The sequence below is a fragment of the Protopterus annectens genome, chromosome 6.part0, assembly GCF_019279795.1.
Source record: "Protopterus annectens isolate FY-2018-M chromosome 6.part0, PAN1.0, whole genome shotgun sequence".
Classification (NCBI taxonomy): Eukaryota; Metazoa; Chordata; order Ceratodontiformes; family Protopteridae; genus Protopterus; species Protopterus annectens.
Window position 1 is genome coordinate 1,322,939,696 of NC_056737.1, and position 27,371 is coordinate 1,322,967,066.

The 27,371-nt window shown below is 43.3% G+C and overlaps 1 protein-coding gene across 1 annotated transcript in view; it reads left to right on the forward strand.

Annotated features, from left to right (window-relative positions):
• Positions 1–27,371, forward strand: part of RIF1 (replication timing regulatory factor 1) — a gene marked incomplete in the record, with an annotated part of 1,305,990 nt that overhangs the window by 1,222,546 nt on the left and 56,073 nt on the right. The window contains 1 exon segment of the mRNA XM_044074885.1: positions 10,344–10,497. Coding sequence (XP_043930820.1) covers positions 10,344–10,497 — 154 coding nt within the window.

The following is a 27,371-nucleotide window of genomic DNA, read 5'->3' on the forward strand; positions in this document are numbered from 1 at the left end:
ATCTTAGAGGGGCCAAAAATGTAAGGCCTCCCAGAAGTTCACTTTTTCCTGCATGGGACTTCAATTTTGTGTTGGAAAAGCTCACCCTGCCTCCATCTGAACCAGCTGCTACTGCAGATATAAAGTTTTTATCCTGGAAAACAGCTTTACTTCTGGCAATCACTTCAGCAAGAAGGGTTTCAGAACTACAGGGCCTCATGGCTGTGGAGCCTTTTATTTTACCCAGACAGGGTGTCCCTCGGGACCAATCCTTCCTTTATGCCTAAGGTGGTATCCAGTGTGGCTCTTAACCAAACTATTCACCTGCCAACTTTTTACCCAAATCCGCAGAACAAGGGGGAGTGGATTCTGCATTCCTTGGATGTACACAGACAACTAAGATTCTACTTAAACAGGACCAAATCCCTCAGAAAGTCAGAGTAGGTACTGGTGGCATTTGCTGCAGGATCAGAGGGAAAGTCTATTTCAAAGTGGATAAGCCACTGCATTCGTTTCTACTATTTGCATCATGGTAAACCGGTGCCCAAGGGCATTAGGTCACATCCCACCAGGGCTGCATCAAAATCAGCAACTTTTCTCGTTGGTGTGCCAACCAAAGACATTCTAGAAGCTGTTACTTGGAGTTCTGTTCATACTTTTACAAAGCATTATCATTTGCCTTTCTTCTCTAAGTCCAAGGCAGGCTTTGCCACTGCAGTTCTGCAGGGCCTTATAGCCTCTCCTAATGCTATTTAGTTCCAGCCTCCCATCCATAGCTTTGGGATTCTGCCCAAATGTAATGACTGCAGCAGTGAAACACGAACATAGTACAGTTGTGTACCCTTACCATAAATGTAGATGTTCGAGTGTATTCACTGTTGCAGTCCTGGTTACCCACCCGCTATCCCCCTTTATTCTACAGCTTTTCTTTCCTTCAGTATATTCTACAGCCTTTGTGGTGTATTTGCTTTTAGATGAAGGTAAAGTTTATGTTGTGACAATTGCATGTATTCATAGTGTGTGTGTGTATATATATATATATATATATATATATATATATATATATATATATATAATTTTTATTTCTTTTTTTTTGGGGGGGGGGGGCACCTGACATCTGGGGCAAGAAAAACTAAAGAAAATGGCTTTGGCTGCCTGTTTTATACCCCTGACGACCTGACGTCATGGAAGAGGAGACAGCAACTGACACTGGACCCAAGACTTTGACATTCAGGCTGACTGAGGGCAACCTGCTAGCAGATTACCCAAATGTAATGACTGCAACAGTGAATACACTCGAACATCTACATTTATGGTAAGTGTACACAACTGTACTTTCCTCTATGCTTTTCTTTTTTACGTCATATTCCAAAAATTCTTTGCAAGACACAAAAGAAAGCACCCTGACTCACTTTACTGACGCCATTTTGGCTGAGGCAGCATTGGTTTCCCTTGCTGTTTCATCTGACAAGGGGAATTTGCAGAATTCTTCTTCGACTGGACCTAATAACTCCGCATAAAGGATTACTGCTCCACCCAAATCTTCCATCTCTCAACTTGAACCTATCGCTAATAGGATTTTAATTCCTCAAAGACCCCTCTTCTATTAAGAGGTTGCCCAAGTCCTGCAAGAGGCCAAGAGACCCACTATTAGAAAATCTTACACTGCCAAATGGAAAAGGTTTTCCTGTTGGTGCTGTAAACCAGCCTTATGACAAGTTCCTGCTGTACTGCAATATCCCTGCATACTTTTTCGATCAGACCTTGCGTACTCTTTTGTAAAAGCCCACCCGTCATGTGTCAACTCACCTAGCTCTCCACTTATGGAAAGGCCAGAAATCAGATTTTTCCCCAGGAGAGTCCTACATCTTACCTCACCAATGAAACCCATCTCTCCTCCTTGGGATCTTAATTTTATCCTCAAAAAGCTTACACTGCCTCCCTTTGAACCAGAATTTTCCGCTTCTCTAAAATTCCATACTTGGAAAACCATCCTCCTCTTGGCTGTCACCTGTCGGAGAGTTTGAGTTACAACCTCACATGGTCATTCCCTCTTTTCTTACTTAAGGACAGAGTGACTCTCCAGGATAATAGATCCTTCTTACCTAAGGTAGCGAATGAGCTGTTCCTCAGTCAGGCTATTCACCTTCCCATTTTCTTTCCCAATCTACAAGCCAGGGGGAAGGATCTTGCATTCTGTGTACATTGACAGGCAACTGATTTATTCTGGACAAAACTAAGTCCTTCAGTAAAACTGACCAGCTATTTGTATCATCTGAGCCCAAAACTGGGCTAACCAGTCTCCAAACAAACTATTGCAGCTTAGATTTCTAAGGTTATCCCTTTCTGCTACTCGAAGTCTGGTAAGGCCCCACCTCCCTGCCCTAAAGCACATTCCACTAGGACAGTAGCTTCCTCAGGGGCATTTCACAAAGCAGTAGTCTCCAGGTTTATTTTAGAGGTGATCACATTGTCCTCTGTATAAACCTTTACTAAACACTTCAAAATTGATGTGTTCTTTAGGTCCGCGGCAGCCTTATCTGTTATTTTGTCTGGCCTGCTAGACAATTCTAAACGGTAACCACCCTTTTTTCCTCCTTCAGCTCTGGGAATAACCATACGTCAGGAATAATGCAACACTGATTTCAGTCAGGAAATAATACAGTTGTGTAAAGTTATAACAAAAGATCTACTGATCATTGTTGCAGTATTCCATTCCACCATCCATCCATCCCCTCTTCTTTTTCTCGCTTCAGACTTCATTTTCCTCTCCTTTTGTTTTAGTTTCTGCTCTGTTATATGGGAATGGGGGAGTTTTCTTACCTGTTCAAGCTGAACCCCTCCTAGCTGACCAGTCTCCTCTCAGCAGTCTTCAGGCCACTGACTTGAAAATGGTCCTATTATCCCCACTCGTATATGTATACTCCAGCGTATACAAGCTGAGTTTGTGCATCTGGCGTATGACCTAGGGAAGGTAATCGGACATCAGCGGTGACAACCCATATGTCAGAAATAGTGCAACTGGCATGGAGATGGTCTGAGGATCTGTGCTCGTATGGCCATCTGTCTCAGGATCTGTGCGTGTATAGCCATCTATATACCCCAGTGCATACAAGTGGAGTTCATGCTTCAGGTGTACGACTTAGGGGAAAGTAAAGCTTTGGTAACCCATCCAGACATCAGTGGCAACAACACATATGTCAGGAATACTGCAGCAGTGATCAGAGTTCTTAAACAACTGTGTGTTTCTATGGTACCACTGGATTTTTCTCATGTGTAACGTAATCAGTGGAACTACAAGGTTGAAGGATGATGTGAGATTTCGGAATGCCTTGTCTGACATGGATGCCTTCTTGTCAGCTTGGGAGAAAGAAGCTCATTCTACATATTTCCTCTGGTGGAAGGGACAGCGAGGATGGGCCCACCAAGGAGGGCCTTGTATGACAGGGACATGCACTAGCTTTATGGTAATTTAAAGATATTCTTATATTGGTTAGGCATTCTGTTGTAAAAATAATGTGCTTTGGCAAATTCTTCATGGGTCTTGACCTGATCAGACAGTTGTCTCGGGAAAGATAAAACTGAATACCCTTGACCATGAGGTGTGGAAACTCCAGAGCCAAGCATTTTGCTAGTATAGTGGGAGCAGTAGACAGCCTGAAAGTGCTGTCCTGTTGCAAATCCCAGGAATTCCTGTGCTTTCTCTAAACTGAGTGCAGTGTGGTTGTGGGGAGGACATATTTGAGAAAGAAAATGTTACCAGTGAATCTTTTTGCTGTACAACCGAAAAGGTTTCTGAAGTGGTAGGATTGCTTTATTATAGACAGAACACTGTTTCATTCCAGTTAAGGTGGTAAAGTCTAGGTTTTACAGGCCTGGCTCCACATTATCTCCTACATCTCTTAGATGATATACTGCCAATTTATGGTATGTTTGCCAGAAGAATTTGTAAGCTTCTGGCTCTTTGTTGCAAAGAACCTTTTGAATTTTTTCATCTGTATGTGACACTACATTTTTGTATGAATGACTTATTCTTTTCACAAGTGATTTCAAAATTTGAATTAAACCAAGATATTCACCTTCTGGTTTGTTTCCACCAAAATGCAGCCCTAATACTGTCCATGGGATTGACTTGTATTACTTCAGTTCTTTTCTAACATTGTTCATCTTAAATACTTTTGTTAATATGGGAAAAGCTAAATTGTTGGTTGTTTAATTTACCAGAGAAGGTAAGGCAGATATATTCATTGTATTAACAAGCGTTACTGGTAGGAAAAGTCTGCCAAAACCAGTTAGTTTAAAGCAAAAGTGTCATTGTCTGCTTGCTTTAGTGAGTCTTCCATGATGACATTCCCACAGATGTATTGTCAGTTTAGCACTCTTGTCTTAAGAATGGTCTTGCTGACAGAGCCTCACAAGAACCTAATTAGATGATGATCGTGTTTCACTGTTGCAGTCATTACATTTGGGTAATCTGCTGGCAGGTTGCCCTCAGTCGGCCTGAGTAACAAAGTCTTGGGTCCTGCGTCGGTTGCTGTCTCCTCTTCCATGACGTCAGGTCATCAGGGGTATAAAACATGCAGCCGTCACCATTTTATTCCATCTTTCTTGCCGCGCGGTGCCCGAAGCAGAAGCAGTTCGCAAGTGCCGGTCGGCAGACTCCTGAAATTTTCACATTTGAGTTTCAGAACCGAAGTCTTCAAACTAAAGCTAAGTACCCCGTTGGGGAAACTTTTTCTTGCTCCTTACCGATGTCAGTAAAAGTTAATAATTGCTTTACTTGTGGGAAGCAAATACCTCATAAGGATTTTTATTTGTACTGTATTCCTTGCCTAGGCCCAGATCACAATGTGCCTTGCTGTCGGTTTTGTGCTAGAATTAACCAACGCACTATTAAGCGTCTGTATATTTTTGCTTCTAAATATTTTGGTTCAAGATTTAATTATCCTGAAATGTCGTCGGTTAGCAATCCAACCACCGGAGTTCACAAAAAACGCAAAGAAAGAGACCATTGAGGTCCCAAACCAATGACAAAGCTTCTTCTAAGCCAGTCACTGGTTCTCAGTGAGGCGCTTTCGCAGCCCCTGATACCACTACTTTTTTGTCGCAGGCCTCTACCGAGATCCATTCGGAGTCTGGTATGCCACGAGATTCTCAGAGTATTGAACTCGCGGATCTCTCTCCCTTGGATGGGTCCAGAGCCGCTGAGCAGGCACTGGCTTCTGAGGGTGTTTTCAGGCCTCAACATTTTTATATTAAACCAGCGCCAGCCTCAGAAACAAGGTCAAAAGCATCTTCTGTCTCTTAAAAAAAAAAAAAAAAAAAAACGATGCATGAACCTCGTGTTCAGGCCCCAATGCCTAAAAAAACAGATGATCAAAATGGCTGAGGATTTAATTACCTTGATCAGAGGTTCCCACCCACCACCCCCTGCTAAGAGGCCTAGGCAAGGCACTGATTATGAATCTTCAGATCAGGTTTCCATTTCTTCTGATCAGAAATTTTCTGTTCCACCCTATGAGGATTCTGATGCAGAGGAATCCATCCCATCTGCATCTCCTCCTGAGGGATTACTCTTCTGGAGAGACTTTGCATACTTTAAGGGAACATTTTCACTGGGAGAGTCAGGACTTCTCTGAATCAAAAAAGAGGCTTAGGGATTTCCTTCTTCCTCAGCATAGCCCTTTGGCAGTACCTCCTGTATTAGACATTGTTGATGTGTTTTCAGAATCGAGCATGGCTCCTGATTCCCTGCCTCCCTTTCCTAGTAAGCCAGACGGATATTACAGGGTTCCTGTCTCCCACAAATTTCTATTCATAAATCCTGCTGCTGAGCCTGAGACTATTTCTCGGGGTCCCAAGGGTGTAAGGGCCTCTACAGCCAAAAATCCTACCCCCTCTGACAGAGATTCCAGGGCGCTGGATAGATGGGGAAAGAAGGTTTATACGTCTGCAACCTTGGCAATCAGGGCCTTAAACTGCCAGCTTCATATGCTTAAATATCAGCAGCATGTTATGGGCTTACTGAAACAGCAAATGATGTTGATTTCTGATTGTGTGGAAAATAGAGTTACAGGAATTATTGCATTCAGCAGAACAGGTTGGAAAGCATACTTTGCAATGTGGTTTTGATTCCTTGGAGGCGTTACTGGATCTGTGATTAGAAGGTATGCCTGGCTCAAGGAGCAAAATCTGCCTGATCATATTAAAGCTAAATTGCTGGATGCCCCTTTGCAGCATGATACTCTTGTTTGGTAATAAGACAGAAGAGGTTTTAAAGAAAATGGAAGACAAAGCTAAATCTATGCAAACTGTAAAAGATTTCTTGCAAGTGCAGCCACCCAGGTTCAGTAGACACTGGCCTACTAAAAATTGGTCCTTTCCTGTATCCAACAGAGCCACTCAAGGCAAATCCAGGCGCTCAAAAGGCTCCAGATACCAATCATAGGGGTTCTTACAGGTCAAAGCAATGGGGTGCCTCCACCTCCAAAACTGGAGGAAACAAAGCACAACCCTACAGTAAGCAGTCTCAATGATTTTCCTCTACCATCACCAAGCACTTACCTTTTGGCAGCCCCCTTGGGGGAGAAACTAGCACTTCATGCTCAAATTTGGCAGTTAATTACCCAGGACATGTGGGTATTAAACAATATCCCAGGGGTACAGATTTCATTTCCATACTTACATGCATACCAGTGGGCAGAGGCCCAGAAGCAAGTCATGTCCCTCATGGATATGGGGGCTATTCAACCGGTACCAGAAAAAGGACAAGGTTTTTATTCAAGGCTTTTCCTGGTACCCAGAAAAGACAATTCATGGCATCCAATACTTTACTTATCGATTTTGAACACGTTCCTGGACATTCCAAAATTCAAAATGCTGACTTTACAACAGCTGCTGCCTATGCTAGGCAGGAATGCTTGGTTAGCAAGTCTGGACTTAAAAGTGGCATACCTGCATATCCCAATAAGGGAATCATGCTTAAGATACCTCCACTTCAAAACAGGTTTTTTGCATTACCAATTCTCTGCACTGCCCAAGTGCCTGACACCAGTAATTGCATTCTGCAGACAAAAAAGCATTCAGATTTACCCTTATCTGGACGACTGTCTCATTCAAGCAGAGGACAAGGACACTCTTCAACATCTGGCGTTTGTAAAAAGGCTTCTAGCATGCCTAGGGTACACCATAAATGAAAAGAAATCACAACTGGTACCCTCTCAAATAATTACATTCCTGGGTGCAAGCTTGAATACAACTGCCCCAGATGGCTTACCTTACACCAGACAAACGAAGGCAACTGACAACATACTTCAAACAAATGGCAACAAAAACCCAGTTCTCTGCAAGACAAATTCTGCAGGCTTTGGGGTTCATGGCATCTTGCATTCTACTAATGCCATATGTGAGAATGCATATGAGGAAACTTCAGTGGTACCTAAAAAGTTTATGGAGTCAGCATTGTCACAGTCTGGAAACAATGATCCCTCTCATTCCCTGCCTACAACAGGAGTTTCTTTGGTGGGCAGAGACATATCACCAAAACAAGGGACTGTCATTCACTGTACCCCCTGCCACCCAAACCCTAACTACAGACGCATCAGGCTATGCTTGGGGGGGGGGGCCCACCTGGCGGGGAGATGCATTCAGGGCTAATGGAGCCCAAACCAAATGCATCTGCATATCAACCAGAAAGAAATGCTAGCTGTTCAGAATGCTCTGACAGCCTTCAAGGACTTACTTCATCCAGGACAACTACTGATAAACGGACAACACCACAGTTATGTAGTACATAAACAAGCAGGGGGATACATATTCCTACCCCTTTTGCAGACTAGCCATGGCCTTGTGGAACACAGCCTTGACTTACCAAATTCATCTTCAAGCTCAGTTCCTGCCAGGAAAACAAAATACTCTGTCAGACGACCTAAGCAGAAATCTTATGGACCCGCACGAATGGAAACTGGATCCACAAATCTTCAGCATGTTAACACAGAAATGGGGGATCCCAGACATAGATCTATTTGCCTCTCCCCAAAATTATCAGTTGGACAAATTCTGCACAAGAACTCATCACAAAAAAGCATGGAAAGTGGATGCCCTATCCTTCAGCTGGAAAAACCTATCAGTCTATGCCTTCCCCCCTCTGCCTCTACTCTCCAAGGTCTTACTAAAAGTTAGACAGGGAAAACCAAAAATGATCCTAGTGGCTCCGGACTGGCCTCGCCAGCACTGGTACCCACTTCTAAGGAATATGTCTCAACTTCCTCCATGGTACTTGCCTCAAATACCTCATCTACTGTCTCAGCAGAACAATCAAATTCTGCACAACTCAGTTCCAAACTCTGAATCTAGCAACATGGCTGATTAATTATTCAAACAACACCTCTCAGTAAATCTGTGATGAATGTAATTTTGGAAGCCAGAAGGCCTAGTACAAGAAAATCTTATGCTGATAAATGGAATTGATTCTGTGCTTAGAACCAAGCACAAGGAACAGACACAGCAAAGCCCAATATTCCTCAGATTTTACAATATTTGACTGAGATGCTTGACAAGGGCCTACCTTTTTCGTCAATAAAAATCCATGCCTCTGCCATCTCGGCTCATTACAGCACAGAGCCTCCCCTCTTTTCTCATCCTCTGCTTAAACAGTATCTTAGATGAACCAGCAGCTACTGCAGATGTAAAATTTCTGTCTTGGAAAACAGCTTTTCTCTTGGAAGTCACTTCAGCAAGAAGGGTTTCAAAACTACAGGCTCTCATGGCAGTGGAGCCTTTTTATTTTACCCGGACAGGGTTTCCCTCAGGACCAATCCTTCTTTTATGCCTAAGGTGGTATCCAGTGTGGCTCTTAACCAGACCATTCACCTGCCAACATTTTACCCAAATCCGCAGAACAAGGGGGAGCGGATTCTGCATTCATTGGACGTACACAGACCACTAAGATTAAATAAACAGGACCAAATCTCGAAGAAAATCTGAGTAACTACTGGTAGCATTTCCTGCAGGGTCAGAGGGGAAGGTGATATCAAAGCAGACTATATCTAAGTGGATAAGCCACTGCATTTGTTTCTGCTACTTGCACCATGGTAAACCTGTGCCCAAGGGGATCAGATCACATTCCACCAGGGGCTGCCTCTACTTCAGCAGCTTTTCTCAGAGGGGTTCCAATCAAAGACATTCTAGAAGCTGCTACTTGGAGTTCTGTTCATACCTTCACAAAGCATTATCATTTGCCTCTCTTCTCCAAATCCAGGGCAGGCTTTGCCACTGCAGTTCTGCAGGGCCTTATAGCCGCTCCTAATGCTGTTTAGTTCCATCCTCCCATCCATAACTTTGGGATTCTACCCAAATGTAATGACTGCATCAGTGAAACACGAAGAACATAGTACAGTTGTGTACACTTACCATAAATGTAGATGTTAGAGTGTATTCACTGTTGCAGTCCAGGTTACCCACCCACCATCCCCCTTTCTATACCTTTTTCTTTCCTTCACTATACACTAAAAGCCTTTGTGGTGTATTTGCTTTTAGATGAAGGTGAAGTTTATGTTGCTAAAAGTGTGTGTGTGTGTGTGTGTGTGTGTGTGTGTGTATATATATATATATATATATATATATATATATATATATATATATATATATAGATATATATATATATATATATTTTTTTTTTTATTTTGCTCCCCATTTGGGGCAAGAAAAACTGAATAAAATGGCGTCGGCTGCATGTTTTATACCCCTGACGTCATGGAAGAGGAGACAGCAACGACGCAGGACCCAAGACTTTGTTATTCAGGCCGACTGAGGGCAGTCTGCCAGCAGATTACCCAAATGTAATGACTGCAACAGTGAATACACTCGAACATCTACATTTATGGTAAGTGTACACAACTGTACTTTATATGGCTTCTACCATAACCCATTATGACAGATCATCTTGCAGGTTTTGCCATCCCCAGTAAGCTTGTGGGGACTACTTTTTGCTACTATCTTATTCCCAAGAAGCTGCCTTGTCAGAGGGAATCTTCTTTGCCTTGTGCCTTTTCTCATTCGCCTCCACCATTAATGGGTGTCTCTTCAGTTCTGACTGGTTAGATAGAGACTGCCAGACTACGACATGGGAAGGAAGATGGTTTCTTACAAACAGTCTTGCTAAAACAGAAGCTTTCAAAAACTGTGCTGAATGTACTAACTAAATTTTTTGTTTTGCATGATGACTACTTTTAGTACTTTGTGTTACACTTCCTATTGTCTGTATTGAATTTGATTTATTCTGATTTGTTTCTTTCCTGTTATGTTTGTTTTTTTGTGACTTCTGTGTCATGACATTAATTGTTATCTTTGTGAATTTCTTTAAGGGCTCGTGGTCTAGGTCAGCTTGTGAGAGCCAAGAACATAAAGACAGTAGGAGACCTAAGTGCTTTGTCAGCAGGAGACATTAAAACACTACCAATCCGTTCACCAAAGGTCTTGACAGTAAAAATGGCACTCAAGCAGTACCATGAGCAGCAGGTACGTTTTGCTATTACAATTATTAGATGGTTGTTACACTTAACGTTTTGAAGAAATTTTATTTAAAAAAAAATCTCATCAAATTGCATGTCCAAAGGCTAAAATAACCATTGAGTTGCCTTTTTGTGGCTCATCTCTGCATTTTACATAGGCTGCAGTCATGGGGTAGGATTGGGGGGGGGGGGGGTGGAGGCAGATTTTAAAATTTTGTTAACATGGCAATTGAGCTGGTCTGTAACAGATCATGGACCTATGGCCACAAAAGAAAAGGGCCACCCATCTATAAAGCTCTTTTCTTTCTCTTAGAGCTGAATAAAACTTTTCCCACTAATCTGTAATTGTCAGATTTGAGGCTTAAGTGGTATTTCTTTTTCAAGGCGAGCTTTGGACAGGGACGTGTGTGCGTGCGTTCTTGCTCACACACATTTCAGCCAGCTGATGAATTTTCTCAGCAGAGGGTTTTCTGAAACTCTCAATCACCACCACACAGGCATGCAAGTTTTTTTTTGGATGTTTGTATGAAATGTGAAAAAGTACAGACTTTGAACAGACATACTAAAACACTAAAACCAATAACTATGTGATTGGCAAATTTGTCTTGGGACTTGACCTGGGTCATACAATTGTCTAGGTGGTAATAAAAGACTGAAACACTGCCGGCGATATGATTTTGTACAAGATCCAGTTGCCTTAACCACATATTGTTTCCCAGTTTAGCCTTTCTTTGAACTTATTTAAAGCACATTGATACAGAAGAAGCTTGTAGCGGTCAAGGAAATATGAATGTAAAGTCACAAATTATGTATAGTCATAAGTTGCCTTATGCATAGAGTGGATATAAGTGTACACACCCCTGTTAAAATGCCAGGTTTTTGGGATATAAAAAGAGACAACAATAAATCATTTCAAAACTTTTCCCACCTTTAATGTGACCTATAACCTGCAAAGGTGCTTCAGCAAAGTATTAGTTTAAGGGTGTGCACACTTACGCAACCAGCTTATTGTACATTTATTTTTTTTATATTTTTTTATATTTTCCCCTAACAGATTTGTTTGTTTTTCATTTAATTCTACAGGTTATAGGTCACAGTAAAGGTGGGAAAAGTTTTGAAATGATTAATTGTGGTCTCATTTTTTTATATCACAAAAAACAGGCATTTTAACAGGGGTATGTACACTTTTTATATCCACTGTAGGTGTATTAGAAAGGAGGGATTGGCAATCATAAGCAAGTGGTTTCCCAATGGATTAACAACTGCATTATCTTTCACAGTCAAACAGCTCATCACCCATTGGAACATGAGTCCAGCATGGGACTAGTAGATACCTGGCTGCTTACAGAATTTGCCTCAAGGATCAGTCTCTTGCACATTTGTGGTTATTGCGTCAAAGGTTTGTAATCACTGTTTCCACTGTACTACAGGAATTTGGCTTCCTTTGGCAACTCTTTGGACTTCAGCTTTCTGGTCTTGCTTTCCGAGCTTTTGGCTCTCTTCATATTTCTGGATTTACTACTTGTGATTCAGCCAGATTGTTGACCCGTCCAATGGATCCTCAGTGTTATGAAACAGTTGTTACTGTTGTATTAGTTGATCTATAAGGTGATCCTTCTTGATGCACACCCTCCCAGCATTCCATTGTGTTTGGGCAGTGCCTTTTCTTTCCTTCACTGTTGGGTTTCTTCCAAGTTGGGCAAGTAAATATTTGTAGGCTGTTGTATAACTGCCCATTACTTTTAATTTTTTTCAGTGTAGGTGTCTAAATGGTTCTTTTCTTGATTTGCAGAAAGGATGCTTGGTCAGTGGTTACGAATGAGCTCTGCTTATACAATTGGCATGTGCCAGTGCCAGCACAGAGCACACATACCTAATTTGTTGGATTTTGTAAGAGAAGTGCCAAAATGTGGTTTGTGGAAGAATAAAGGTGGTATCCCACATGGCAGTTTCTCTTCAGTAAGTGGCAGAAAAATTATGAACCATGTCTGTTTTTTCTTGTTTCAGAATATATTTTGGGCATTTGCACTCCATTCTTATTGCTTTCACCTCTGCTTTGTTAACTCTGTCTTGCAGGATTCTGCCTTCTGAGTTCTTGCCTTTTTGACATTCTTTGGCTCAGGACTTCCAAGAGGTTTACTTTCCATTGCTTGGTATTCTTCCCAGCAGTTACCTGCTTTAGAGGGTCATTAAAATAATGATACCAGATTTCTTCTCATATGTGTTGTTCTGATTGGGAACTCTCTGCATTGGGAGCTTGTTGCCTGTCCAGTGAGAGATATTTTTATGGTTCCTCCATCCTGTAAGAGATAAGGGTCCTGTGTAATATGTTTGCATATCAGTTTTATTTTTGTACTAGGATCCTCTGTAAGTTGAAATATATTTAAAGATCGGTTTTATTTTTGTTTATGAAACTATGCTTGAGCAGTAGACAGGGTGGAATTGACCGACACAGGAGTTAGCTGTGTTGTTTTAGCCTGGTGCATGGTACTATAGCATTCATCGGTGGGAGGCATGCTTTTTTTTTTTTTTTCCAGAAACCAAGGACAAGGGAAAAATAGCCAAGCTAATCACAGAAGACAAAGCTCTAGTGCTCAGTATAAAGTGACTGACCTCTTGCAGACTGAATGACGTGATGAGTTTATATATCTGATATTGCTGGAATATTGGTGCATCCCCTTAACACTTGTCCCAGGGACACTTTTTCATGTGGCCTGTGCACATAGAGTGGGAGCATAATATTAGGAATTGGACTAACTGCTCAGATAATACACAAGTGAGCACTAACAGATCAGAGATGTCTCAAAGATCCTCCTCTGTGGTGTGCACTCTGTATTTAGTAATTTGGTTGATGAAAAATAGTACAAAACCCCTTTGTTCCGATTTAGCAGTTTGCATAGGTTCATAGTTATATTCAAGCCTAGCCGTGCAGTCCAACCCAATTGTTTCCCTAGGTATCATGGGAGTTTCATTTGGAAGGGGTATATTAGTATGTTTCTATGGGTTGTGTGGGGAGGTACATTAGTTTGTGTTACTCTGTCTCTATCCGAGACGTGGGGGCCAGACGCAGGTTGAATTTCCAATTTCCCATCCATTAGTCAAGGTTGCACTTTAATAGGGTTAGAGATGGACTCTGCTTCACATGGATGGGGGAGCCTGTTCCAGAGAATGGGCATCCTCTGAGAAACACATCTGTCTTGCCAACAGTTTTATTTATATCACAAGCAAAATTTAAATATTTGGATCTAGTGATTCTGATGCAGTTTTTTTATGGATGTGCGAAAGGTCCACCAGAACTGGATCCAAGGATGCTTTGTGTTCCAGGCATAGATTGTCTCTGAGTATATGAAGAGAGCTTTAAGGCGATCCATATAGGATAATGTTTACTACCCTTGATTCACCCGGTAAGGAACCTTTGTGGATGTTCTAACTTTTACGTATGTTTGGTCTGGTACACACCAAAGGGAGCATTATACTCTGGTTTGATAAGCCCAGAATAAAGTCCAGTTTGGCATCCTTGGACCTAGATACCATGCCCTTACTTATATGTTGAGTGACAGAATGATTTTGTTACTACCTTGGCCACATGCTAGTCAAAGGCCAGATTACTGTCTTGAGTACTGGGTTAACTCTTAGGGGTGTCATATCAATGGAGTAATTATCTTGAATGGCCATTTTCCCAAAAAGACACTGTATTTTGGCATTGAGTTTTAGTCCATGACATTGGCACCCATACATTTGTGTGTGTGTTAGACCCTCTTGTAAGATGTGTGTGTCATGGGAGGAATCCAATAGTTCTCAATTTGCAGTCGGTGAATTTGCACATCCAGAGGTCCTTGACAATTAGCCTTTAGCTCCAAGAAGTGCCCTGAGTTACCCCACTGGTGGCAGGTCTTTTAGTGAATGTGGTATTGCACATGCTGACTTCCTGAGTCATATCCATGAGCCAGCTGGCAATCCAGCAAGTTATGTAGGAGTTTATGCCTATTTCAGTGAGTTTGCCTACTATACTCGAATGGGGTTTCAGCAAGCACCTTAGCTATGGCCAGGTAGGTGATCGGCAACATTTCCTCCGTCATCCATTGCCTTGGTAACCTTCTCAAAGACGTCTCCCAGGTTTAGTAAGTATTATCTTCTCTTAAAGCTAGTCTGGGTTGGGTCCATTGTCTGAAGGCTGAGTCTTTGTTTATATTTTCCATGACAATTCTTTCTATGGTTTTTCGTATTAGACTAGTCAGACTAATACATGCATAGTTTCTGGGTTTGGTTTATGGTTCTTCCCCCTTGTGAAGTAGGATAACCATTGCAGTCCTCCATTCTTGTGGTACAAAGCCTGTTTTGAGGCTATAGTTGAAAAGTGACTCAAGTGTTCCTGATGGGTCATGTTCCTATTTAGGAGGCATTCCAGGATATAGTCTAGACCACCAGGACCTTCCCCTGTTAATAGTGTGTGCGTGTGTGTGTGGGGGGGTTATGCTCGTAAGTATTTCATGGAGGGTATTTGTGAAGTTTGGGCTGAATTTGTCATCCAGCAAATTCGCTGTCTCACTCTGCTCAGTGAAAGTGGCACCACTGACAAGTTTGGCACACTGTTGTGTGTTGTCTTTGAGGTTTCGGACATAGTTGTAGAAGGCCTTGTGGTTATCGTTAGTCCGAGGCTGTCCTGACCTTGTAATTGGTCTTGTTAATTAGTCCTCTTAGTTTCTTGTTTAGTTTAATTAGAGAGCTCCTGTCATTATGGGAGTTCCTTTTGTGTTATAGCCTGTTAAAGTTAGGATTCCACCAGTGTGGTTTGTTTTGGGTTTGCTTCTAGTGGGTGCAGCAGCTTCTGTATAGCCGTTTACATGGTTGTGTATGGTCTCTCTGAAAAGTCCTCATAGGTTGTTGTGAACTTTGGGTTGATAGGGGCATTTAATTTTGATAAGCTATTACCTAGTAGAGTGTAGAAGTTCTTCGTGTTTCACTGTTTCAGTCATTACATTTGGGTAATCTGCTGGCATGTTGCCCTGGTTAACAAAGTCTTGGGTCCTGCGTCAGTTGCTGTCCCTTCTTCCATGACATCAGGTCATCAGGGGTATATAACATGTAGCCGATGCCATTACATCAGTCTTTCTTGCCATGCGGTGCAGTTTGCAAGTGCCGGTCGGCCGACTCCAGAAATTTTCGTTTGAGTTTCAGATCCGAAGTCTTCAACTAAAAAGCTAAGTACCCCATTGGGGAAACTTTTTCTTTCTCCTCACCTATGTCAGTAAAAGTTAATATTTGCATTACTTGTGGGAAGCAAATACCTCATAAGGATTTTCATTTGTACTATACTCCTTGCCTAGGCCCTGACCACAATGTACCTTGCTGTCGGTTTTGTGCTTTATTTAATCAATGCACTATCAAAGTTGGTACATTTTTGCTTCTAAATATTTTGGTTCACGCCTTAATTATCCTGAAATGTCGTCGATTAGCAATACGACTACCGGAATACCTAAAAAACGCAAAGAAAAAGACAGAGGCTGTTGAGGTCCAAAACTTTTGACTATGCTTCTCCTAAGCCAGTCGCCAGTTCACCGGTTCTCAGTGAGGTGCTTTTGCAGCCCCTGATACCTGCTACTTCTGATTTGCAGGCTTCTACTGAGACCCATTCGGAGTCTGGTATGCCGCGAGATGCTTCATTTATGGAACCTGCGGATGTCTCTGCCTTGGATGGGTCCGGAGCTGCTGTGCAGGCACCGGCTTCTGAGGGTGTTTTAAGGCCTACAAATTTGTATATTAGACCGACACCATCTTCAAAACTTAAGGTCAAAATCTCGACCTATGCCTAAAAAAACGATGCCTGGGCCACATGTGCAGGCCCCTATGCCTAAAAAACAAATGATCAAAATGGCTGAAGATTTAATTACTCTGATCAGAACACCCCCCCCCCCCCCGTCTTCTAAGAGGCCTAGGCAAGACATTGATTATGAATCTTCTGAAAAGGATTCTATTTCTTCTGACTCTTCTAATGACCAGGAATTGTCCATACCTACTTATGAGGACTCTGATGCAGAAGATTCCATTCCTTCTGCTTCTCACACTGAGGATTTTTCTTTTGGGGAAACTTTACATACCTTAAGGGAACATTTGCACTGGGAAAGTTAGGATTTCTCTGAATCTAAAAAGAGACTTAGGGATTTTCTTCTTCCTCAGCATAGGCCTTTGGCTATATCTCCTAATCTAGACATTGTTTGATGTTTTTTTTTCAGAATCTAGTATGGCTCCTGATTCTCTGCCTCCGGCTCCTTGTAAGCCAGACAGATACTACAGGGTTCCTGACTCCCACAAATTTCTTTTCAAAAATCCTGTTGCAGATCCTGAAACCATTTCTCAGGGTCCCAAGGGCATTAAGGCTTCTACTGCTAAAAATCCTACCCCTTCTGATAGAGATTCCAGGGCGCTGGATAGATGGGGTAAGAAGGTTTACACTTCTGCAACCTTAGCAATCAGGGCTTTAAACTGTCAATTTCATATGCTAAAATATCAACAGCAAATCATGGGACTGCTTAAACAGAAAATTATGTTAATTTCTGACTGTGTGGAAAACAGATTTACAGGATTTATTGCATTCAGCTGAACAAGTTGGAAAACGTACTTTGCAATGTGGTTTTGACTCTCTGGAGGCATCTTGCAGCCTGCTGTAACTGGGTCTGTGCTAAGAAGGCATGCTTAGCTCAGAGCAAAATCTGCCTGATCATGTTAAAGCAAAATTGTTGGATGCTCCTTTACAACAGGACCGTCTCTTTGGTAATAAGGCTGAAGAAGTTTTAAAAAAAGATGAAAGATGAAGCTAAATCTATGCAGACTGTGAAAGATTTCTTAGAAGTGCAACCTCCAAAATTTAGTAGGCACTGGGCTACTAAGAACTGGTCCTTTCCAGTTCCTTCGAGAGCCACTTAAGTCAAACCCAGACATTCCAAAGGCTCCAGGTTTCAGTCACAAGGGACTTTCAGAGCAAAACAATGGGGGTGCCTCCTCTTACAAATCTGAAAACAAGACACCTCCCTATGGTAAGCAGTCTCTATGGCTTCCCTTCACACTTACCAAGCACTTACCTTTTAGCCGCCCCTTTGAGGGGAAACTGGCTCTTCATGCAAGAGACTGGCAACTTTTATAACCCAGGACAAATGGGTTTTAAATATAGTATCCCAGGGATACAGATTTCATTTCCACACGTTACCAATTCCAAAAGGATGGCCAGACCTGCCCCCAAATCAGTGGGCAGAGGCCCAGAAACAAGTACTTTCCCTCATGAGCATGGGGGCTATTCAGCCAGTACCAGAAGAGGAAAAGAGACAAGGTTTCTATTCGAGACTTTTCCTGATACCCAGAAAAGACAAATCATGTCATCCAATTCTAGACTGATCTACTCTAAACACCTTTCTGGACATTCCAAAATTCAAAATGCTGACTCTTCACCAGTTACTTCCTATGCTAGGCAAAGATGCCTGGTTGGCAACTCTAGATTTAAAGGAGGCTTACCTGCATATCCCAATTAGGGAATCTTGCAGAAGATACCTCCGCTTCAAAGAAGGCTACTTGCATTACCAGTTCTCTGCACTGCCCTTTGGCTTATGTACTGCACCCAGGGTCTTTACAAAGTGCCTGGCTCCAGTAATTGAGACACGACAGAGTAAAATGCAAAGGAGAAGGAGTAGCCCTACTGTTTAGAAATGAGCTACACATCTCCTCTACCTTATAACCCACCTCAAGATAGTAAAGTTGAACTCTTAATCACGAGATTTCAACTCAACCCCAACAAATCACTATACATAATCTGTATCCACCTACCCCCAGGTAATAACATTACTACAATAGAGGATACCCTATGCTCAATATCTACTACTTACCCACAAGAAACTATTATTCTAGGAGATTTCAATACTGACTGGAATAGTATCAATACAGATAATCCTCCTTCTCATATTAATTTGCATGGCTTTAACCAAACTATCACGACCACCACTAGAATTAACAAACCAAACAAAGAAACTATACTAGACTGGATACTAATCAATAAACAAGTACATACTTATAAAGTAGGAACCTTGCCTGATGATGTAAGTGATCACATGCTTCCCAACTATAGGACTTCTCGAACCAAGAAAAATTTTCAGCCTGTATTATTTCAAATGGAACATGGTGCCTGTGACTGGAACCCTCTAAAAACTCTCCCTCTTGAAGAAGCTGTTCACCAAATTTTTTAACAATCCTCGACAGGCATGCACCTAAACGATCTATTAGAACAAAATCCAAACCTGCCCCCTGGCTCTCAAAAGACAAAAAGTATTACTTGGAAATAAATCCTGGGCTAAGTGGAGGGCAACCAGAAATACTTCAGAACAACAAACCTTTACACAGTTGAGAAATGCTACAAAAAAAGCTATTCTCTCTGACAACAAAAATCTACTATTGCAAACTGCAGCAAATTCACCACAATAATCCACATAAATTTTGGGCAAGTTTAAATAACCTCCTTCATCCAGGCCAACTCTTCTTTATTCAATTAAGCGCTTTCGTCAGACTCCACTGACTTAGGTTCATAGGTTTAGGTTCATAGGTTCATACTAGGCTATCTGCCCTAGGGCATTTATAAGCCTAGCCAGAATGTGTTTGGCTTTCGCCACCCATTTTAAATTAATTTTGCTATGCCCTTTTTCGAGGTTAGTATACTGTGCCTCTGTCCAACAGTGACACAGAAGTGATATCCGGGTTAAACCTACAATCTCCCATCCACTCATCAAGATTCCTCTTGAAGAGAGTCAATGAGGGACTCTGCCTAACCTGGACTGGGATTTTATTCCAGAGTGAAGGGAGCCTCTGGGTTATGAATCTGTCCCTCCAGCATGTCCTATTTATTTCAGTGCTGAGGTTCAAGTCTCGGTAGCGTGGCTCGATGGTATTTGGATTTTCTGAGGTGCAGCATGTCCATTAATTCGGGTTGGACATGGCTTTATCGTCAGGCACAGATCGCCCTGAACAGGCGGTATGCCACTGAGTAGAGCTGGAGTTTCTTTAACCGGGCAGCATATGGCATCTGTTTGAGCCCTTTGATCCTCTTGGTGAGGTACTTTTGGGGTCTTTCCAGTTGCTGCAGGTGTCTGGTAAGGTACATCCCAAAAGGGGCATTGTACTCAATTATGGGCCTGATGAGGGATGAGTAAAGAGGCACGATGACCTCCCCTGATCTAGATGTGAATCCCTTCATGATTAGGTGGGCTATATAAAATGTTTTTCTAACCACTTTGGCCATGTGGTTGTCAAATGATAGACTGCTATCAGCTTGGGTCCCCAGGTCCCTAATTACTACTTCTGTACTTACTGGATTACCACCTATGTGGTAATTTGTGGGCACTTTGTTTTTGCCAAAGGGGATGACTATACACTTTGGTGTTTAGCTTGAGGCCATGGCTCTGGCACCAGTTGTCTGTTTCTATGGGGCTCTCTTGGAGGATGCTTGTGTCGGCGAGAGTCGATTATGGCGCCCAGTTTGCAGTCATCTGCGAACTTGGTCAGCCACAGTCCTTCCGTGTTGGCCTGTACCTCCGAGAAATATATGCCGAACAAGACAGGTCCCAGGACTGAGCCTTGTGGGACGCCACTTGTAACTGGTTTGGAGTCTGACATGGCTCCAGCAATTCTAACCATGTGGGTTCTGTCCTTGAGCCAGTTTGCAACCCATCTAGTGACATAGGGGTTTATATTTAAGCTGGTGAGCTTATCTATAATGCCCGAGTGGGGTATTGTATCAAAGGCTTTTGCGATGTCCAGGTAGGCTGTGTGGACCACTTTCCCCTCAATGGCCTTGGTGACTATTTCAAAGAAATCAACCAGGTTTAAGAGGCAGGATCTGCCCTTAACAAAGCCGAACTGGGTAGGATCCAGTGTCTGTAGGTCCCCAATATCTTTATTTATGAGGTCCATGATGATCCTTTCCATAGCTTTGCAGACCAAGCTAGTCAGGCTTATGAGGCGATAGTTTCCAGGATCCGTTGAGGCACCACTTTTGTGGAGAGGGACCACTGTTGCTGTACTCCACTCTTTGGGTACATATCCTGTAGTAAGGCTGAGATTGAACAGTAGTTTTATGTTTGGGTTTAGCTCTTCTTGGAGTTCATGTAGGATGCAGCCCGGGACACCGATGCTGTGTTTTTTGCTTTGGAGAGGGCGGCTCTTATCTGAGCATCTGAGATGTCAGGGGGGCAGCACTCTGCTGCGATAGATATTTGCCTTTTTGGTGGGGAGAAGTTTGCGCTGAACCTGTCAGCTAGGATGTTGGCAGTGTCTGTGGGTTTGGTGTATTTTTTGTCATTTTGGACTAATTCTGAGTATATCTGGGAATTCCCACCCAGGTTCCTAACATAACTAAAGAAAGCCTTGTGATTATCCTTAGTGTCCTGTGTAATTTTTCTCTCAAAGCTGGCCTTAGACGATTTTATGAGTGCCCGTAGTTTTTTGCTAGTACTGATCAGAGATGCCTTCCCTTTTTTGGGATTTTGCTCCATCATTTAGTAGCATGTCCTTCAAGGATGCATCTGCAGTCCTTACAAATGGGTTGTCCTGTCGTCAGGCAGCCCTTCGGTCGGCCGGATTCCAAAGTCTGGGTCTGGCCTCGGCTGGTGTCGCACTTCACCCGACGTCATAGCTGCAGTTTTTCGGGTATAAAGGCATCAGCCGACGCCATTTTCCTCAGTCTTTCTTGCCGCGTGGCGCCCGAAGCAGAAGCTGCTCGCAAGTTCTGGTCGGTCAGAACCAGAGATTACTACTACCGAATACTACTTCGAAGACTTCTAAAAAGCTAAGTACCCCGTTGGGGACTCTCTTGCCTCAGCCGATGTCAGAAAAAGTGAATAACTGTTTAACTTGTGAGAAACAAATACCTCATAAAGATTTCCACTCTTACTGCTTACCTTGTCTAGGCCCAGACCACGACGTCGCAGCTTGTCTAGCTTGTGCTTCTTTTAACCGGCGGACGCTTAGACGTCGGTCGGAGTTTGCTGAGGAGTTTTTCGGCTCCGATTTTGCTTATATTATGCCGTCGGATCCTCCGACCGCAAATATCTAAAAAAACGCAAGGAAAAGGACCGACACTCGCGGTCCGCGGTTTCGGCCGAAACCGCGGTTAAGCCAACCGCGAGTGTCTCGGTTTCGGCTGAAACCGAGCTAGCGGTTCCTCCTTCAGCCGAAAACTTTCCTTCAGCCGAGGCCTCTTCCAACCTCGTGGAATCGGCTTCTGATATCCCACTTGCTGTTACAGTTTCTCAAGAATTATCAGACACTATTCCCTTGGATATTTCAACCCCTGCACGTGGAGCTGCTAGGCCACCTGCAGCCATGTCCATTAAGGCCTTTGCCAGGGCTAAAGCAGCTAAAACTACTAAATCTGTGCCTGCTAAGCCCCCCTCTCACAGGCCTAGTTCTAGTTCACAAATGCTTAGTTTAGCAGAGGATCTTATCTCTTTAATCCGAGGATCCCAACCTCAACCAGACAGGGCCTCTCACCCGCCTCCAGAGAAGAGGCCCAGAGCTGAGCCCCCTGAGCCAGTGTCTACAGATGATTCCTCTGATGACTCAAATGATACAGACATTCCAGAGGCCCCATACTCCCCTTATGAAGACTCTGATGGTGAAGAGTCCATTCCTTCTGCCTCTCCGCCTGAGGAATTTTCCTTTGGGGAAACCCTGCATGCTATGAGGGAACAATTTCAGTGGCAGGGCCAGGATTTTTCAGATTCCAGAAAAAGGCTTAGAACTTTTCTGCATTTACCTCAACATAGGCCTTTAGCCATTCCTCCAGTTCTTTCTGTTGTAGATGATGCATTTAATGATGCCTGCACTGCTCCTGATTCTCTGCCTCCAGCCCCTGTTAAGCCAGATAGATTCTACAGGGTCCCAGACACACATTACCACCTGTATAAGGCTCCCCTTGCAGATCCAGAGACTATCTCCCAAGGACCTAAGGCTGTAGCAGCCTCCTCTACCAAAAACCCCCTCCCCTCTGAAAGGGAATCCAGATCCTTAGAGAGATGGGGTAAAAAAGTTTACACTTCTGCTACTCTTTCAGCTAGGGCCTTGAACTGTCAATTTCACATGATGCAGTATCAAGAATTTTTGCTAGATCAGTTAACCAAAAAAGTGTCTTCAGATGAAACAGTAGACAAGAAATATGTGCAGGAAATGGTACATAACATTCAACAAGTCAGTAACCATTCCCTAAAATGCGGCTATGATGCACTGGAGGCTTCCTTTAGATCAGCCATGACTGGCACAGTCATCAGAAGGCATGCATGGCTAAAAGAACAGGCATTACCAGACCATATCAAATCAAAACTATTGGATGCTCCTATGGCTAAGATCAATTTGTTTGGCTCTCCAGCACAACAAGTACTGAAGAAGATGGAAGAGAAGGCAAAATCTGTCCAAACAGTAAAAGATTTCTTACAGGTCCAACCTCCGAGGTTTAGCAGGAATTGGCCCTCCAAGAATTGGTCCTTTCCAGACTCCTCCAGAACTCAGAGAGGCAGGAATAGGCGTTCAAGAGGCAGAAGCCAATCCAGGGGTGCTTACAGAGGACGTCAGTGGCAGGGCAACAACCAGCGAGGCACAGCCACAGACACAGCCACCACCACAACTACTGGTCAATCACAGTGACTTGGCTCTGGCACCGCCTACCAGGGAACAATTGCAAGCACCCTTAGGCGGGAAGCTAGCCTTATTTACAACAAACTGGCATTACATCACAAGAGACAACCGGATTTTACAGATAATAGACCAAGGTTACAGGTTTCACTTCCATACTCTACCAGGGAAGAGAGGAATGCCAAACCTACCTCCAAATCAAAAGACGGAAGCACAAAAACAGATATCCCAATTATTAAGGATGAGAGCTGTAGAAAAGGTACCATCTATGGAGCAGGGCAAGGGATTTTACTCCAGACTCTTCCTGGTACTAAGAAAAGAAGGCAAATGGAGACCTATTCTCGACTTGTCCGCTTTAAACACATTCCTCATCGTTCCAAAATTCAAAATGCTGACCCTACAGCAGCTTCTTCCCATGCTGAGCAAGGAGTCTTGGCTGGTGACTCTAGATCTCAAGGAGGCATACCTGCACGTCCCCATACGACCAAACTGCAGAAGATACCTCAGATTTCTTGCAGGATCAGAGCATTATCAATTCTCAGCATTGCCCTTTGGCTTATCTACTGCGCCCAGAGTGTTCACGAAATGCCTGGCATCAGTAATTGCTCATTGCAGGCTTCAGGGAATCCAAATCTACCCATACCTGGACGACTGCCTGATACAAGCGGACAACAAAAGCAAGCTAGCAGAAGATTTACAAAGGGTCATTTATCTGCTACAAGCCCTGGGATACACAGTCAATATAAAAAAGTCAAGGCTGATACCATCCCAGAGAATAACCTTTTGGGTGCAGAGTTGGACACATCAAGGCAAATGGCATTCCTAACAGTAGAAAAACAGGAGCAGCTACCTCTCTACTTCTTGGCCTTAACAAAACAGAACCATCTGACAGCAAGAAAAGTACTGCAAGCCTTGGGCTTCATGGCATCCTGCATAATATTGGTTCCTCATGCCAGGCTGCATATGAGAAAACTACAGTGGTACCTAAGGAATTTATGGTCTCAACACAAGCACAGCTTAGAAACCCAGAGTCCCATTATTCCATGCCTGAAGCAAGAATTCCTATGGTGGGCTCAGGCTTGTCAATCAACCACAGGATTGCCTTTTCACAATGCTCAACCAAGCCAAACCATCACGACAGACGCCTCAGACCTCGGTTGGGGGGCACACATGCTGGACAAGTGCATACAAGGCTTATGGTCTCAAAACCAGCTGCACCTACACATAAATCTAAAGGAAATGCTGGCAGTAAAACTGGCAATTCAGGCATTCAGACCATTCCTTCAACAAGGTCCATTGCTGATAAGGACAGACAACACCACAGTCATGTGGTACATCAACAAGCAGGGAGGCACACATTCGTATCCTCTTTGCCGGATGCCACTGGATCTCTGGAATGTGGCCCTGAGCTACAACATTCAGTTAAAAGCAATTTTTGTACCAGGAAAAGAAAACATCCTAGCAGACATTTTAAGCAGGACTACCACGGATGCCCACGAATGGATGCTGCATCCGGACATCTTCAAAACAATTACAAGAAAATGGGGACTCCCAGAAATAGACTTATTTGCATCCCCACGCAATCACCAACTAAAGAAATTCTGCACAAGGACGTACCACCCACTTGCTTGGAAGGTGGACTCCCTATCCTTCAGTTGGAAAAACCTGACAGCATATGCATTCCCACCACTTCCTTTGATGCACAAAGTGCTATTGAAGATCAAAGAGGACCATCCAAGGATCATTCTGATAGCTCCAGACTGGCCAAGGCAACATTGGTACCCATTACCGAGGAGCATGTCTCGGGAACAAATATGGCCACTACCCCTGGTTCCCTTGCTGTTAACAGAACAATTACAACAATCTGCATCCAAACCTGCAAACTCTGCAGCTGACTACCTGGAACATTGCATAAGACCAATTAACCCAAATTTATCCCAAAGGGTTAAAGACATTATCCTTGAGGCTCGCAGACCCTCAACAAGAAAAAATTATTCAGCAAAATGGAAAAGATATCTCATTTGGAGTACTGCAAAAGGAGAAGATGTGTCACTGGTAAACATAGCCAACATTCTGGAATACTTGGCAGAGCTCTTCCACACAGGCCTGTCCTATTCCTCCATCAAAATTCATGCATCAGCTATTTCAGCAGAATACGACTTGGATCCTCCTGTCTTCTCACATCCTCTGCTCAGACAGTTTCTGAGAGGAATTAAAATGTAAAGCCTCCTAGGAAGCCACCATTACCAGCATGGGACTTGAACTTTGTGCTAGAAAAATTGACACTTCCTCCTTTCGAACCAGCAGCAACAGCAGAATTGCAATACTTATCATGGAAGACTGCTTTCCTGCTGGCAATCACTTCAGCAAGAAGGGTATCTGAACTTCAGGCATTAATGGCAGCGCAACCCTTCCTGATCTTCCATCAAGATAGAGTGTCCATGAGAACAAATCCTTCCTTTATGCCTAAGGTGGTTTCCAGAGTTTCTTTAAATCAGGCTATCCACCTACCTACATTCTTCCCCAACCCACAGAACAGGGGAGAAAGACTGCTGCATACCTTGGATGTACATAGACAATTATGCTACTACCTGGACAGAACCAAGGGCAATAGAAAAACTGACCAGCTACTGGTAGCATATGCAACAGGAAGGGAAGGAAAAGCAATTTCAAAACAGACAATCTCCAAGTGGATAGGAAATTGCATTAAATTTTGTTACTCCTACCATGGAAAGAAAACTCCAGAGAACATCAGGCCTCACTCTACTAGGGCTACAGCCACTACCACAGCCTTCTTACGAGGAGTGGCTACCAAGGACATTTTAGAGGCTGCTACTTGGAGCTCCGTGCATACATTTGCCAAGCATTATAATTTACCTTTATACTCTAGATCCCGAGCAGGTTTTGCCACTGCTGTTTTGCAAGGGATCCTAACTACACCATAACTTTATTTTTCCACCTCCCCCAGTTTGGCTATGGTATTCTACCCATTTGTAAGGACTGCAGATGCATCCTTGAAGGACATAGTACAGTTTTGTACCTACCATAAATGTAGATGTCCGATAGGAATGCATCTGCAGTCAGGATTACCCACCCGCCTTCCCCTCTGTGGTGCTCCTAGGGTATTTGCCCATCTTATAGCTAGCTGGGGGAATCTATTATGGTGTATTTGTTTGTATATATGTACATACATGCTTATTTTTGTGTTTGCTCTCTACTATTTGGAATCATTGGCATTTATCCAAATTTAGCCTTCCAAGAGGGCACCTGGCATCTGGGGCAAGAAACACTATGAGGAAAATGGTGTCGGCTGATGCCTTTATACCCGAAAAACTGCAGCTATGACGTCTGGTGAAGTGCGACACCAGCCGAGGCCAGACCCAGACTTTGGAATCCGGCCGACCGAAGGGCTGCCTGACGACAGGACAACCCATTTGTAAGGACTGCAGATGCATTCCTATCGGACATCTACATTTATGGTAGGTACAAAACTGTACTTTCCTCCTTCTATTGTATAGTTTGTTTATGGCTGGGGTCCACCAGACAGGATGTCTGCCTTTGGAGGATTGGGTCTTTGTTTTATTTGGGATTGCATGATCCATGCATTCCTGAAGGTGTTCATAGAATACATTTATAAAGGATTCTGCGGTCTGGGCCGTATTTTCCACAGGCCCGAGGGTTTTGAAGGATTCCACCTCGGTTTTGAGGAGTGTGAAATTTGCTTTAGAGAAGTTTTTCACTGTGGTTTTCTGGGCAGGAGGTGGGGTCGGGATGTGAATATCCAGTGAGATTAGTTTATGGTCTGATCCTACCAGTGAGGGATACACTTCTGGTCTGGAGCATAGAGTCCCCCATGTTGGTGATGATCAGGTCCAGTATGTTTTCCCCTCTTGTGGGAGTGGTAACAAGTTGTTCCATAGCATTTGAGTTTATAAATTCTAGGTACCTTTGGGCTAGGGTGTTGGAGCTAGAGTAATGCTCCCAGTCTATGTTTGGGTAGTTGAAGTCGCCCAATATAATGGTGTTTGGAGAGACCTTCATATCTTCCAGTGTTCTCAGGAAGGCCGAGTGGGGTTCCTGGGTTTGGGAGGGTGGTCTGTAGCAGGCTATAAACTGGAAGACAATTTTACCCACTGTTAGATGCACATGGATAGTCTCTGATGCTTCGTGCTGTGCCACCAACCTGGAGTTGTGGGTATCTTTGACGAATATTGATAC